Source organism: Cornus florida, unplaced genomic scaffold (assembly GCF_030987335.1).
Source record: "Cornus florida cultivar Cherokee Brave unplaced genomic scaffold, ASM3098733v1 CherokeeBrave_3.0.0_Hap2_Chr06, whole genome shotgun sequence".
NCBI classification, from domain to species: Eukaryota; Viridiplantae; Streptophyta; class Magnoliopsida; order Cornales; family Cornaceae; genus Cornus; species Cornus florida.
In genome coordinates this window covers 81124073-81139807 of record NW_026775576.1, presented here as the reverse complement: position 1 = coordinate 81139807, position 15735 = coordinate 81124073, and the positions used below count along the sequence as shown (strand labels likewise).

Genomic DNA, 15735 nt, shown 5'->3' with positions numbered 1-15735 from the left:
TAGTGACATGTACCTATGAAATTGTAGCAATTAATGACTTAAATTAACCAAAATCTAATCAAATCCTAAATCATAGTGCATGGTCCCATAACATTTATATTCACAACCAAATTTCAAATTTTGTCAACAATTGAAAGTCCCCCCTTCCCATCATAAGATTCAAACTTAGGGTAATTAAGTAGTAATTACACGTGAATTGCTAGTGGATTATAGCTATTGCTTTCACCTATTATGTGGTGGGTTAGACAATGTCAAATTTTCAAAAAAGCAAAGTCGGAAAAGAAAAGTAATCAAAAGTCTCTTGGAAGAGTTGGTGAATTAAAGTAGGCAAGATTGGACCAAGAACAACAACTTTGAATAAAGAAAAAACGTGGTGCCCACAACATAAGTCATCCCCCCAAACTATACTCCACTGAACCACCAGGTCTCCTCTTCCTAAGCTTATAATAAAGATATATATAAATATGCAACATATACACACAGTGACACACATAGGTTTACAGAGGAGCCTTCAATATATTTCGACAAGTATATCATGATTACAACTGTTGTAATCATAACGTGGTATAATTCATAGGTACAAATAATTCATTAAAGTAAAGTGGATTTACAGTACAATTAAAAAGTTAGTAATTCACTTGTTTTGGTGAATTATTTGTAATCGTAAGTTATACCAAGTCGGTATTACAATCGTTGCAACATATAATTTCTCTTATTTGTAACTCTAAAATCGACCATTTTTAATCTCTTTAATATCTTATTAAATGTGTGTATGTATATTGAAGACAGTACAGCTTTTGATATTAGGCCGTGAAGTCTTTGCCTAAGGTGCCTATAATAAGCCAATTATATCTCTCTATAACGTTGGACAACTTTTGGTTTAATATAATTTACTCTCCAAATATATTTATTTTGATGATCCTTTTTTTTTTCTTTTTTGAGTGCTTTTTTATAAATTTTGCATCAAAATTGTAAAAAGTTGATTAATTTATTTAAACTAGCATATTTTTCCCCCTAGTTTTTAAACTAATATACTCCTTATTAACAATTAGAAAGTTTACATATAGAATTTTAGATAAATTACACTCATCTCTATTGAGATTTGGACAAATTATACATAGGTTACTTTAATCTCCTGTAAAATTTGACGAGTGTGCCTAACAACTTCTCTAATATTTTCTTTATGGTAGACCTGTTGACTAGATTTATAAAATGACAATTTTGCCATTCCATTATATAAAATGTAATATATCATTTTGTTCCATATTAGTTGTACAATTTTACTATTAGGGCTTTTAAAGGGAACATGCAATTAATGCATTGTCTCTTTTTAAAATTACCAAATTATTATTAGGTTTTGAATTTTTGAAAAACTTGAAAGGTAAGTATGAAAATATTGTTTTGTTTCGTTTTGTTTTGCTCTAATTTTTCAAATGGGATAATTAGTATGGAACGCACCTAAAGATGGATCATTAATATAGAACGGAGAGAGTATATTATTATAATATAAAGATATTACTTACTTTTTATGTTCAAAGTCGGTTTTTTTTAGTGGCAGATGAACAAATTTAGAAATAGTTAAAATAATAAACATTGAATGATTTTATTATTAAAATTTTATTTTAAACCACAATTTATATTTAGCGGACCCTAATCAAAGATCAAAATCAATATAACCAAATTCCACGGGCTAAAGCTAAAAACTTCCATGATTTTTCCTTTCTCATCTTTATTTATTTATTAATTTCTTTTTGCAAAGTGAATATTATATCCAACTAGCAATAAGTGTATATATAACAATACCCGTGATTTAAATAGAGTTAGTTGGGTCCCACTCGTGGGAGGAGTGGTCTATTTGTGATTGGGTAATGAGTTAGCAGTGGTCCTCATGACATAAACTAATGGGTTTGTTTTAATAGGAAATACACACACACACAGATACAAAGGTCGGTCCAAAAATCAGCCCGATTTCCTTGCGAGGATTCCGCTATTTTATGGTGAGACATATAATATAATATGTAGAAGTGTAATTTTTATTTTTTTTCCTATTTCAATGATAAAGCTGTTCTAACAACACAGAAAAAGACAACACTCCTCTCTCTCTCTCTCTCTCTCTCTCTATATATATATATATATATAATACGGAGTATATAAATGTATATATAATAAATACTATGAGGAAAGCTATATTGGAGTTGATCTTGAACTCTTCACTTTTTTGATCTTATCATGCACAGGAAGAGAATGATAACATATACTAATTATTTTCACATCAAATTTTATTTACATTAACCCTTACACATTTCTAAAACTTTTTCTATCTCCTCAGTCCTTTGAAATAAATTGTTGGACTCGAACTTGTTGTAAATTGTTATATATAAATAATAAAAATTATTTTATAATCCTATGCATTATTTTTTTTAAAATAGGATTCTGCGATTGAGTTATACTTGTTAATTTGATAATCTAATTGGAAATATGGTTGTACACCGTTGAATGGTGGTTTTCAAACTTATTTAGTGTGATTTAATTTTAACTATATCTAAGTTTTCAAAATATGAAGAAAGATTGAGATATGTTTATTTATAGAGAAGTCGTACTTGTTGTTGTTGTTGTTGTTGTTATTTTATATAAGAGTTTTAAAACCCTTAGTTAGTCCTATCGAATGACAATTCTTAATCGGAATAAAGCAACCTAATATTTTACACGATCACAAAGAATTTTAAGGTTATTGTCCAAAATTTAAAGGTATCTATGTTTTAATCATCTATCAGATACGATGTCTAAATTACTCTTTAATTAATTAAAAATATTTTTGATTTTTACATGAATTATTGAATTAAAGTCCAACATAACTATCTGACCAACTTTGCTTTAAACTATTGAATTGATTTTTCTTTTTCTTTTTTAAAGTAGGACCATTTATTTATTTATTTAACATGATTGGCAATGTCATTAACTCATATACTACAAATTTTTTTTTTTTTTTTTTTAATAAAACTAAAAATCAAGATCTAAAGATTTAAAAAAAAAACTGAATTTTAAGTAGCGAAACTTTTAAGTGTTAATGAATTGGGATAGAAGCTCAGATGGAAGCAACCTCATGTGATTATTTTGGTTAGTTTTGTCTTGTTGTTAGTGGTGGTATGTTGGGAATCTAGTGAAGGTGTGAAAGTGGAGTGGGAATAGGATGCGCTCGTGTGGAGTGCATACTGACAAAAGTGTGCCCCAACACGCGTACATTTTTTTGACAAAGATTTTAGAGAGACAAAGTCAGATCCCGAACCCCAAACCAAGCTCCCAAACCCCCAAGTCCCGCGCTCCGTGCCTCTTGTCGCTTCTGCCTTTCCACTTCCTTCCAAAAATTCTACTATATATATAAATATATATATAAAATCCAAGTTTATTTTAATCCATTTGTCTAATTTGGAGGAAAAAAAATAATAATAATAATAGTTTTAGTTACAAAAGATAAGAAAAAAAAAAAAAAAATCTTAGGCCTACTTACTCTGTCACCTAATAAACAACTACTTAGTATTAAGAACTCAAAAAAAAAAAAAAAAAAAACAAAAAAAAAAGATAATTATTTAAAAATATATATACTGTGCTTTCATATGTAAGTCATGTTTGCCAAGAGTGTTTTCATAAAATAATTTTTAGAAATTGTTATTTTTAATCTCATAAAATAAAAAATTATTATCAAAATAAAATAAAATAAAATAAAAGTTTACTTGTAATTTAAAAATAAATATAAAATTGATAATTAGTAATTATTCTCATCTTCCATTTGTGTAACATTTATATTTTGAATGACAGTAAGATATCCTTCTTTTTCCCTATATTTTTTATATTAATCCAATTTTTGTTATATTTTGACACGCTTTAATAACATAATTAATCATACAAAGATATTTTAATATTTTTAAGCTCCTTAACAAGAATCAACCCACAGGTGATAATTATTGAAGTGTGGGAGTATTTATCTATCAAAAAGGAAGAAAAAAACGAAAAAAACAATACAGACAAAACATTTATTTGACTGAACAAAAATCTTTTGATTGAATTTGAGACAAAATACTTCTTTTCATTGAACAAAAAAAAAATCTTTGATTGGCAATTTGAGAGTTGTGTCCTTTCATGGACTTTACAAGAGTGGCTTGTTCTCTCATTTGTTGTCAAAAGTGTGACGTTGTTATTGTTGAGGATTAGTTTAATACTGTGTTGACGTGTGAGTGAATAGAGGGATAAGGTACAGAAACAAAGTACTACTTGTGAATACAAAGGTGAGAAAAACTATCCTAGAATTGCCTCGCGTGCACTCAACAAACTCCAACTACTACTGTTACTTCTACTATTTTTTCTCTCTCCCTCTTCTTGCATTGAAAATGCTTTCTTTGATATTGTCATGGAAAGACGTACTTGACCAGTAACCAGGGACAGTGAGAGTTTTAGAGAGATAAGAGTCACAAAGTTTGACTCCACTCAAGAAAAGTGTTAAAACTACATACTGCTCTGCTCTTTCAGGTTCTGAAATTAAACTAAGATGAGTGGGAAAAAAAAAAAGGATTTTGATTGGTTGTGAGATGAAAATTAAATTCGAATAAAAAAAATGAAATGAGTATATATGAATTCGAGGTTAATCATACCTAATAGTTTAGGATTTGCTTGGTTTATAATTATGAAAATAGTTTTTTGTTTTCGAAAAACAGAGACTGTACAAGAAAACTTTATCTGGTTCAGTTTTCTGAAAACTCAATTATAAAAAGGTCTATTTTCAGATAAGTCTTTCATAGTTATTTGAAAACTATTATCTGTTTTCTAAATTTGTGAGAACTGTTTTCATAATTACAAACAAAACAGACATTAAGTTTGTGAAATATACTCCCTCTGTCCCAATTTAGATGTCGCTTTTAGGGAATAGGAGTTTGTAAGGGGACATGTGGGACATGCCTTATCTCCCTGAAAAGTTATTAACCCTTCTAAGTTTTGAATATTCAAGTTTGAAATTTTAAACTCCAAGGACATATATGGAAACTATTAACTATATATATTGTTTGAAAAAGGAAAGTGACAATTATTTTGGGATAGACCAAAAAAGCAAGCATGATATTTTTTTTGGGACAGGAGTATATATTTATATATATTTTGGATTGTCTAATTTCGTTGTCAAAATAAGTCCGATCGAATTGTAATATTTTGGTTCAAAATTTCAAAATTGAAGATCAGAAGTGGATTTGAAGAAGTTTAAGTGTTCAACTCGGGAATAATGAGAACAATGCTTTAGAAATATATGTGAGTGTGTTAGAACACTTTAGTAAATTGTTTCCCACCTAGGACACTATACATACATGGTATGTTTCTTTAAAGTTTCCAAAATAAAATTTTTCCAAATTGTTAAAGGTTTCACGTGCTGATATAGTTTAGGTAATTTGTTTCATGTTCGGTCTAAACTTCCTATTTGATGTAGAATTTTTTCCAAAAGTCTTTGGTATGAAATTTATCTTCTTTTGCATATGTAAGTCTTTGAAAGTCAAGAAAGCCTTTTGAGAGTAAAATCGGATCTGATTTTTCTGATTTTATTTTTGAGAGCACACATATAAACATAATAATGATTTAGTAGTGTTGTTTCTCTATTTCATTGGAATTGGAGTATAATTGAATATTTAGAAATTCCGAATTCATTCATTCATCATCAAATTCAGATTTAGAAGAAAGGTGTTTAGATCACACTTTAAAAAAGTCAAAATATTCGTGGAGTGTTATTTGATCTACCTGCAACTCTTCTACAAAAATCTTGCCTGGGGTTTGGACAGGGAAATCGCAAAACTAGGTAGTGTCGGCGATTAGTTTTTGGTAAAAAAAATAGGGCATTTTATATTTGTTTTGTGGGTTTGATTTTAGTTTTATTTTAGTAAAATTAAAATAAGTAAAAATTAGTTAAAGGAATAAATAAAATTTATTCACCACCCTTTTAGATTATTTATTTATATTATATTTCATAATTATTTCAAATTGGATCGTGAAGTACTCAAATCGTTATTGTTCTTAACACTGGGTTTGTAGGCATTTAAATTCCCTACTCAAGTAAACAGATCCAACTACGCCACTAATAATATCTATTTTACAGACTTATTTTGAGGTTGTCTAATATTTTGTTTCATAATGTATGACGGATTTAAAAATTGTTTGTATAATTCAGCTTTAGGTTTAAAATGAATAAACACAGTTAAGACAAAAACATTCCACCATGTGAAAATCTGTCATAACTATATAAATCAATATCTAATCATAAATAGTGAAGTTATTATTGATCTTTTCGTATCTAACAATTCTTACTTTCACTATCATTATAGCTTTGATAAAGTTAAATGGACATCATCAACCCATAACCAAAATTTTAATTTGTCATCATTTACAAAAATTAATATATTATTAAAAAGTTAATTTGATTGCTTTTTAAAGAAATTGGGAAGAAATGGACTCTGTTTACCCCCAGGAATCACGAGTCAAAGTCCTAAACGTGCAAGGAACAAAAGAACAAAAGTAGAACTCTCTCTCTCTCTCCTCTATTTCTCTCTGTATGTGGTCCTATTTGTCTCCTATTCTATTCTTCTTTCAATAGTAAAAATGGAAAATATTGTGACTTTACTTCATCTGCTACCTATCATCCCTTCCATTTTAATACCACACGCAGTCACACAGTTAATGTCCTCTCTCTCCTCTCTCTCTCAGTAAATCAAAACCAAGTACTACATATACCCTGTGAGGACTTTGATTCTGTGTGTAATATATGTGTGTGTATGTATATATATATATTTTTATAAATTCACTTCACCCATTTCTTGTGACGGCCGACAACTCTGAACATCGTACCCAACGGGTCTAACCCCACAAAATTACCACCTCTGTTGTGTAGTGTAAACTCATAACAGACTCTGCTTCTTGCTCTTTCTTTGATTGATTGCTCACTTATATACAAACAAAACACCTGGTACTTTGTTCTTCTCTTTACAATCTCCTCCTATTCTAATCACCCTTTAAAAAGTTTTGATTTTTTCAATTATGATCTCAATCTTTGATTTTACTTAATTTTTGAAGTGATTGATTTTTTGTACTTTCTATTCATGTTTATTTATTTTTGACTATTTGTGTGAATCAGGTTTTGCAGCAAAGAAACGGAAGAGAGAACTACAACTGAGAGAGGAAAGATCAATCACAAATGTGAAAATATATATAGAGAGAGAGATTTAGAGAGAGTAGTGAAAGATTCTGCAAAAAAAATTGGATTTTTTTGATATGGTGGGATGCGTTCACATTACAATTGCAAGATGAAGAGACAGTGAAGGGTTTAAATCTCTTTAATCATCAGAACAAGTGATGGGTTCGATTTGCTATTATTTGATTATCTTCAATCAGATTATTGGGTATCTCTGTTTCTTGATTCTGGTTTCAAATGCCAGAAAATTAGCTTCACACAGCGATGTGGCGGCTCTGATGGCTTTCAAGAAATCCTCCATTGATGAAGACCCTAATGGGTTTTTGAATGATTGGAGTCCCAATTCTTCGAGCCCCTGTTCGTGGAGAGGTGTTTCTTGCTCCGTCGACGGCAGAGTCACCGCCCTCAATCTCACCGGCGCCGCCATCACCGGCCGTTTACAGCTCTCTGACCTCATGGCCTTGTCCGGTCTGACCCACCTCCATTTCAGTGGCAATTCCTTCTCAGGAGACCTATCTTCTTCTACTTCCAAGTATTGCCCATTTGAGACCCTTGATTTGTCTTCCAACAACTTCTCTGATTCTCTCTCTGCAGAGTCCCTATTTCTCTCCTGTGATCGTCTCATCTCTCTCAACCTCTCTCGCAATTCGATCCCCGGTGGGAATCTAAAATTTGGGTCCTCTCTGTTGCAGCTTGATCTCTCTCGAAATCGGATTTCGGATTGGTCTCTTTTGGAAAATTCTCTCTCTAACTGCCAGAGCTTGACTCTGCTGAATTTCTCCGATAATAAGCTGGCCGGAGAACTGGGTAGTACTGTCTTGTCTTGCCGGAGTCTATGGACTCTTGACCTCTCTTGCAATCGCATCTCCGGTGAGAATCCGGTGGCGGCTTTTGTGGCCAACTATCCGACTTCTCTCAACTTTCTCGATCTCTCACACAATAACTTTACTGGGAACTTCTCTAGTATGCAGTTTGGGAGCTGCCAAAACCTCACAGCACTCAATCTCTCGCATAACGGCCTATCTGGTGTAGGGTTTCCGGCGAGCCTGACTAATTGCCAGCTGCTTGAGAGTCTTGACATTGGCCACAATGTGGTTAGTCTGAAGATTCCAGGGGTGTTGTTAGGGAAGCTCAAGAGCTTGAGGTATTTGTATTTAGACCACAATAAGTTTTTTGGGGACATTCCACCAGAGCTAGGACAAACTTGTGGTACTCTTGAAGTGCTTGATCTTTCCGGAAACCGGCTTAGCGGGGGGCTTCCTTCGACGTTTGCATCGTGCTCTTTGCTGAACAGCCTCAACCTCGGTGGCAATCAGCTGTCGGGCGATTTTCTGAGCACCATTGTCAGCTCTCTTCCAAGTCTGAGGTATCTCTATGTGCCTTTCAATAACATAACTGGTCCTGTGCCATTGTCATTGACAAACAACACCGAGCTTCGAGTGTTGGACCTCAGTTCTAATGCCTTTACAGGGAATGTACCTTATGGTTTCTGCTCCTCGAGGACATCATCCTCAGCTTTGGAAAAGCTATTATTGTCGAACAATTATCTCAAGGGTACATTGCCTTCAGAGCTTGGAAACTGCAGGAACCTTAGAACAATTGATCTTAGTTTCAACAATCTTGTTGGTTCGATTCCCTCGGAAATTTGGACCTTGCCAAATCTTTCAGATTTGATAATGTGGGCTAATAACCTCACGGGGGGAATCCCGGAAGGCATTTGTGTCAAAGGAGGAAATCTGCAGACCCTGATTCTCAATAACAATCTTATTAATGGAACTATTCCACTGTCCATCACCAATTGTACTAATATGATTTGGGTATCGCTCTCCAGCAACCGTCTCACTGGAGAAATCCCTTCAGGTATTGGGAATCTCCTTAACCTGGCTGTCCTCCAATTGGGTAACAACTCACTTACTGGAGCTATCCCTCTGGAGCTTGGTAAGTGCCGGAGCCTTATTTGGCTCGACTTGAATAGCAACAACCTGACTGGTGCAATACCACCAGAGCTTGCCAATGAAACTGGCCTAGTTGTTCCTGGACTTGTTTCTGGGAAGCAGTTTGCATTTGTGAGAAATGAGGGTGGAACAGCTTGCAGAGGTGCTGGAGGACTAGTTGAATTTGAGGGAATTCGATCAGAAAGGCTAGAAAACTTTCCTATGATTCATTCTTGCCCTTCAACTCGAATATACTCTGGTGTGACGGTTTATACATTCACAAGCAACGGCACCATGATTTACCTTGACCTCTCCTACAATTCCTTGTCAGGAACTATTCCTGAAAACTTTGGTTCAATGAGCTTTTTGAATGTCTTGAATTTGGGACACAACAATTTAACTGGAAACATTCCATACAGCTTTGGAGGCTTGAAGAATGTTGGAGTTTTGGATCTCTCTCACAATAATCTTCAGGGAATCATCCCTGGATCATTAGTGGGTCTCTCATTTCTCAGTGACCTTGATGTATCAAACAACAACTTAACAGGACCTATCCCTTCAGGCGGTCAGCTGACTACTTTCCCGGCTTCTAGATATGAGAACAATACAGGCCTTTGTGGGGTTCCATTGCCTCCTTGTGGCTCTGGAAAGGGACATCCACCGGGCTTTTACCAGAGGAAGAAGAAGTCTTTGGCATCAGAGATGGTCATTGGAATTGCTGTCTCTCTTTTCTGTATCTTCGTGCTAACATTGGCTCTTTACAGGATTATACTGAACCAGGAAAAAGAGGAAAAGAGAGACAAATACATTGAAAGCCTTCCAACTTCTGGTAGCAGCAGCTGGAAACTCTCTGGTGTTCCTGAGCCTCTGAGCATTAATGTCGCTACATTTGAGAAACCTCTACGGAAGCTGACCTTTTCCCATCTACTTGAAGCTACCAATGGTTTTAGTGCTGACAGCTTGATTGGGTCTGGAGGGTTTGGTGAGGTATACAAGGCGCAATTGAAAGATGGTTGTGTTGTTGCGATCAAGAAGCTTATTCATGTCACTGGACAAGGAGACAGAGAATTTGTAGCAGAAATAGAAACCATTGGGAAGATCAAACACAGAAACCTAGTTCCGTTGTTGGGATACTGCAAGATTGGAGAGGAGAGACTTCTCGTGTATGAGTACATGAAGTGGGGAAGTCTGGAAGATGTTCTTCATGACAGGGCCAAAGGACGGGACTCAGAGCTTGACTGGGCAGCAAGAAAGAAGATTGCCATTGGGTCAGCGAGAGGACTAGCATTCCTTCATCATAGCTGCTTACCTCACATTATTCATCGGGACTTCAAGTCCAGCAATGTTCTTATAGATGAGAATTTCGAAGCCAGAGTCTCTGATTTTGGCATGGCAAGATTGGTGAATGCCCTTGACACTCATCTTAGTGTGAGCACCCTCGCTGGGACCCCGGGATATGTTCCACCAGAGTATTACCAAAGTTTTAGGTGCACAACTAAAGGGGATGTTTACAGCTATGGCGTTGTATTACTGGAGCTTCTCTCAGGAAAAAGGCCAATAGATCCTTTGGTGTTTGGCGACGACAACAATCTTGTTGGGTGGGCAAAACAGCTTCTAAAAGAAAAGAGAAGCCTTGAAATACTGGATTCTGAATTATTAACACATCATTCCACTGAGGCTGAACTATATCAATGTCTAAACATTGCCTTTCAATGCCTAGATGACAAGCCTTTCCGGAGACCAACAATGATTCAGGTGATGGCCATGTTTAAAGAGCTTCACGTAGATTCAGAAAGTGATAGCCTTGATGGCTTCTCGGCAAAAGATATAGTAATAGAGGAATCACAAGAAAAAGAATCAAGTTGATATACATCTGAGCCTAATTGGACATGGAAGATTCTGATCTTGTCAGCTTGCACGTGACCAGGCCATGATTGCACGGATGTGCCTACAGTGAGAAGAACTTCTTATATTGCAGTAGGGTTTGGTCTTCAAATTTTTCTTACTGTAAATAATAGAGCACTGAAGGAGACAGAAGTTATGGGAAAGAGTGAGGAAAACAAGCAAATGGGGTGTTCTCAATTGCTTTTGTTGGGGTAACTCCATTTTATTTTCTTTGGTCATCATGTCTTTTAGTCAATACTTAAAAACCTTTGTTCCTTTGCCATTTGCTTCTGTTTCCTGTCACAGTTTTGCTGACTGAAGTGTTGCAATTTGTTTGTTACGGTTCCTAATTGTTATTGTTAATAGAAGTCCGAGAATTTGAGAAATGAGAATAGCTTTAATTATGTAAAATTGTAGGCTTGTAAGCAACAACTTTTCTTTATAAAATGAATCACAAATTTATCAATTGCAATTAGGTTTTTGTGCCCGTGTGACTGCAAACGATTATTGAATGCCGTCGGTCAGACTTATGAGAGCGATTCAAAATTATGATTTACATACCCAACTATTAGGGAGCATCACGACGCTCATTTTTAACTTATTTATGTTTCGTAATTTCTTTTTATGTTGGTGAAGGTAATTCGGAAACAGTCACGTCTTGCTCCAGCCTGGTTTCCTAATTTTTGCAGGGCCCTCTGCCCTTTACCTTGCACAATAGAAGAAGACAAAAGGGAAATGCTATTTGGCTAACATAGATTGTAGAAGAGAGTCTCTGATTGTTATGGATTTCAGATTTGTGGTTATTTTGATTTGCAATCAAGGTTTAATTGGTTGGGATTTCAGATATTATGCGATCACGATTTGATTTGGACTGTTAAAAAAATTCAGTAGGAAGGGTGTTGGGAATTAGGTTTTAGCTGCAACTTGATTTAGTGAAGTACATGTTGAATTGTATATAAGTTTGGTAAGTTTAGTCATATCTTGTCAGACTGGCTTATAGTTGATTTCATTTTTTATTACAATGTGATGTCACTTGTTCTTGTTCTACTTCTAATTCTGTTTGGGTGGGTAGCCTAGGATGGTTATCAAACCTATAATATATGGCTCTTTGGAAGACCTTAACTCAGGACTAGGGTTTGTCATGTACTAGACCTTCAGATTTTTGAACAAAAAAGCATCATATAACTGCTATGTTATTGACGTGAGATAACTTAAAACTTTGATGATCGCCTTAAATAACAGAGAAATTGTGGTGGATTTACCCTTTGTTGATTGTTGGAAATCTTCACCCTGTTGTCTCAATAAGAAGCATGCTGATTCTTGTAAAGCTTTTAGTTGTTGTTTTTAAATTTTTTTTTTTTTACTCCTTTTTTTGGGTTTAGCAATTTGGTTCCTAGAAATTAAAAAGTGGCATCATGTTCACTTACATCAACATTGCGCTATAATTAATTAACGAACAAAGATGGTTTATTATATTATATGGAAATTATAGAATTTATTTGGAGTTACTAGATATTTAATTGCTGGAACATGATATGGGTGCAGCCTGGAAGTTGGTCTTTGTTTATGTGCCAACAATGCTTTATTGCATGCTAGTGTTGCGAATTTTTATTCATTTATTTATTATATTATCTTGTGGGAACACCTTTTGTGTGGCACATTAGATCAATCACTCTTGATGGCATCATTGGACATTGCCCTCACTCCCTTTTTCAAGGAAAAAAATGGTGCACACTATGATCGCTAATAGCTCTCTACAGAACATATTACAACCGACAAGTGCGTGTATCACTTGATGTCACCTATTTAGATGTTAATATCCCTTCTTCTTCTTCTTTTTTAATATGTAGCACTAATACTTTAAAGATAATATACTGAAATTTTATTTATTGTTATGTGAGCTGATAGCTTCGCTTTACAAAAGATCATGAGGAAATAGCAGGTAAAAAATAAGGGTTTTATAAATCGCAACGTGTTCTTGCTCCACTGAGATTGTGTTCTTTCGGTTTTTATTTATTTATATTTTTTATTCCTGTTACTCCCATCTTACATTAAGATATTTATTTATGGAGTGTTGTCAAATATTCTGGAAACAATATTAGGGTCACATTTTATATCATCCAATTTGCAGAAAAGCATATTCCTGTTCTTAGCTATATGCCCATATCCTAAATTTAGTCTGATCTTGCTGCGCCAAGAAAGGTTCTGATACAGATTTCTGCAACTCAAGTGATGGCACTTTCTTGAATGTGCAAATTGTTGTGTACATTGTACAGTTTATACTTTGTATACAAGGGATATGCATTTATTACTTATTCTTGTGTATACAGGTGAACTCGGAAAATGATGAGTAACTATTCCTATACTATCTACCAGGTTAGCCAAAGACATGCTGCCCAATTTGACTCTCTATTGCACAAAACAAAATTTAGATTCTGATTGCTTATCAACCAAAAAAGGGCAAAATTCTCTTGATGTTGTTTAATCCCAGTTTGTGAGTGTGGTTCTATTCCTCTTTTGTTTGTTGGGATGTCTATCATCTCAAGATGTGAGAGGCTTCTTTTGGCGTGTTTGTTAGCCAATCCTCTCGGGCTGTGAAAGGAAGTAGGTCTGTGCGTGCATCCTTCGCCTTTTAAGTGAGATATTTGGTTGATATTTTTGAGCTCTGTCGTACATCCTTTTTTTTTCTTCAGTTTGTAAAACTTAAATCTACCATGGATATGTTACATTGTACAGAATGGTTATAAATTTCATGACTCCTTCCACGCACTTCAATTTGTCTGCCCGCCCCATCTTCATTATAAAAATGCACATGATTTGAGAAAGTGCAAATGTTACCCCCTTCTTTGGTTTCTTCTTTCAAACCTGCTAAATTATGTAGTAATTTGTTAAACATGACTGCATGTTGATCCTAAAATTAAGAGATCCCTCTATGAAGTGTGATGGGATGTGGCTCGAAATTGGTAAGATTAAAAGTTTGTGTAATCTCTACCTATTTGATGGTTAACAGCTTTATGTTGTGTAGGGATGAATAATGTATTGGTAAAGATAGCGAATCTCGTGGAGTCACCTTCAGGAACTCTTTTCCCTCCTTATTGGCATTTCAGCTCTTGGAACTTGTTTTATATGCATCCAACACTAAGGTTATCAGTGAAACGTTCCGAAGCTGTCTTGCCCTTGCCAGAGAGCTCTAGCAGGGTGTTGACAGTATCGAGACTGAGCCGACCATGGGGCAGAGGTGCTAACCTTTCACAAGAGAAGAAGCCAAGGAAGCAAGCTTTCAGAGGGGATCTCTCAAAGCACTTTTCCCTGATGGCCTTCCAGGTAAATTTTGATCCTTTCATTTAACATTTTCAAATTCTGTGTTCCTTTTCTGAATGTGGTAGAGCCTTAAAAAAATGATATAAAATTAGGAAGGTGTTTGACAATAGGTTGAAGGAGGTTGTAAGTTGTCTCATCTTCCCTTTTTAAATGGGGAGGCAATTTACAGACATTGTCATTATGTATCATAAATTCTACATAATTTGTAAGATGGAAATAGGTATGATGTATGAGGCTGTGCCCCCTCAAGCTAGATATGCAGAAAGCATATGATAATGTTGAGTGGGACTTTCTTGCGGCTGTCTTGATGAAAATAAGTTCCCATATTCAGCATCGATTAATGGTTCTCCGGGTGAGTGGTTAATTCTGAAAATGGGGCTTCAAGCTAGAACTTGTTATTCAAAATTTTAACATCTCAGCCTTGGGAGGTTTTAATGACATGGTTTTCTCATGCACACTTTGGAATGAGAAATAGATTCTGTAACCTAGATTTCAATTGCATTCCCATGGAATATCTGAAAATGAATGAAACAGTTAAAGGATTACTCTTGGTTGACTGGATTGTGTTTTGGAATGCTGTGTTTTTCTTAGGGGAAGACCGGCCACCTGTTTTCTGGCACTTCTCAAGCTGATGGAGTGTTTTAGAATTCAAAGGGAAGCAGTTCCAAGCTAGATCACCAAAGCAAGCTGAAGCATCCGGGATCATTTAGACTAGTCTTGTGGATGGCTATGGAATTTGAGTGCCAGGAAGCGATCTAAGTGATGCAACAGGTACTGTTCAAGACATTCAGAACAGATAGTTTGAGGACTGTCAAGTGAATTTGATATTAAAGCATAACCTCTTGTTTCAGTCTAGATTGTCATCGACTAAATTTTGGCATCACCTAGAAAGCATAATAACATCATTGCTCATACAGCAGCTAGAGCTGCAAATGCTGTTTAACTGCCCCTTTCAGCTGGGAGCTGCATTTTCCCAGCTTTTGGTGGATGTTAGAAAAGTCTATAGGGAAGGCTTGATCAAAGGACAGCTTGACTGTAGGTTCTTTGTAGTTTATTTCCTCTTCTGTTCAATGGAATTCTTAATTACCTGCAAATGCTGTTTAATTATTCAGACTTTTTATTATTATTAGGAAGGATCATTGCTTGAATGACGTAAAATTTTAGTTTGACAAGTGTGAGGACACAACGTTGGGCTATACTGTAGTCATTTTTTGCAAAAATATTGTTAAATGTTTGATTTATCTCAGTCATTACCCAATAGCTCCCCGAACGAGTGTGCCCATATTCGAATCCCCCTCCCCCTAGTTTGCCAAAAAAAAAAAAAAAAATGGTTTATCTCTAATCTTTTGCTCCCAAGACTCCACATATAGGAGGAGACTA

At 34.9% G+C, this 15735-nt stretch overlaps 1 protein-coding gene across 2 annotated transcripts; it reads left to right on the top strand.

Moving 5' to 3' along the window:
- The first annotated feature begins 6543 nt into the window (after positions 1 to 6543).
- On the top strand, positions 6544 to 13966 carry LOC132312312 (receptor-like protein kinase BRI1-like 3). 2 transcript variants are annotated; one of them, XR_009483243.1, is made up of 3 exons: positions 6544 to 6991; positions 7160 to 11246; positions 13365 to 13966. XR_009483243.1 is itself a non-coding variant. In XM_059810640.1 (2 exons), exon 2 carries the CDS (start codon positions 7378 to 7380, stop codon positions 11014 to 11016), a length of 3639 nt encoding a protein of 1212 aa, XP_059666623.1. In that variant the 5' UTR covers positions 6544 to 6991; positions 7160 to 7377; the 3' UTR covers positions 11017 to 11317. The 2 variants fall into 2 exon arrangements, 1 of the variants encoding a protein (XP_059666623.1); XM_059810640.1 differs by lacking the exon at positions 13365 to 13966 and having other exon boundaries at positions 7160 to 11317.
- The last annotated feature ends 1769 nt before the right edge of the window (positions 13967 to 15735 follow it).

What these genes read in the sequence shown, in the direction of transcription:
- LOC132312312 (XM_059810640.1), top strand. Translation starts at nt 7,378, where the DNA reads ATGGGTTCGATTTGCTATTATTTGATTATCTTCAATCAGATTATTGGG.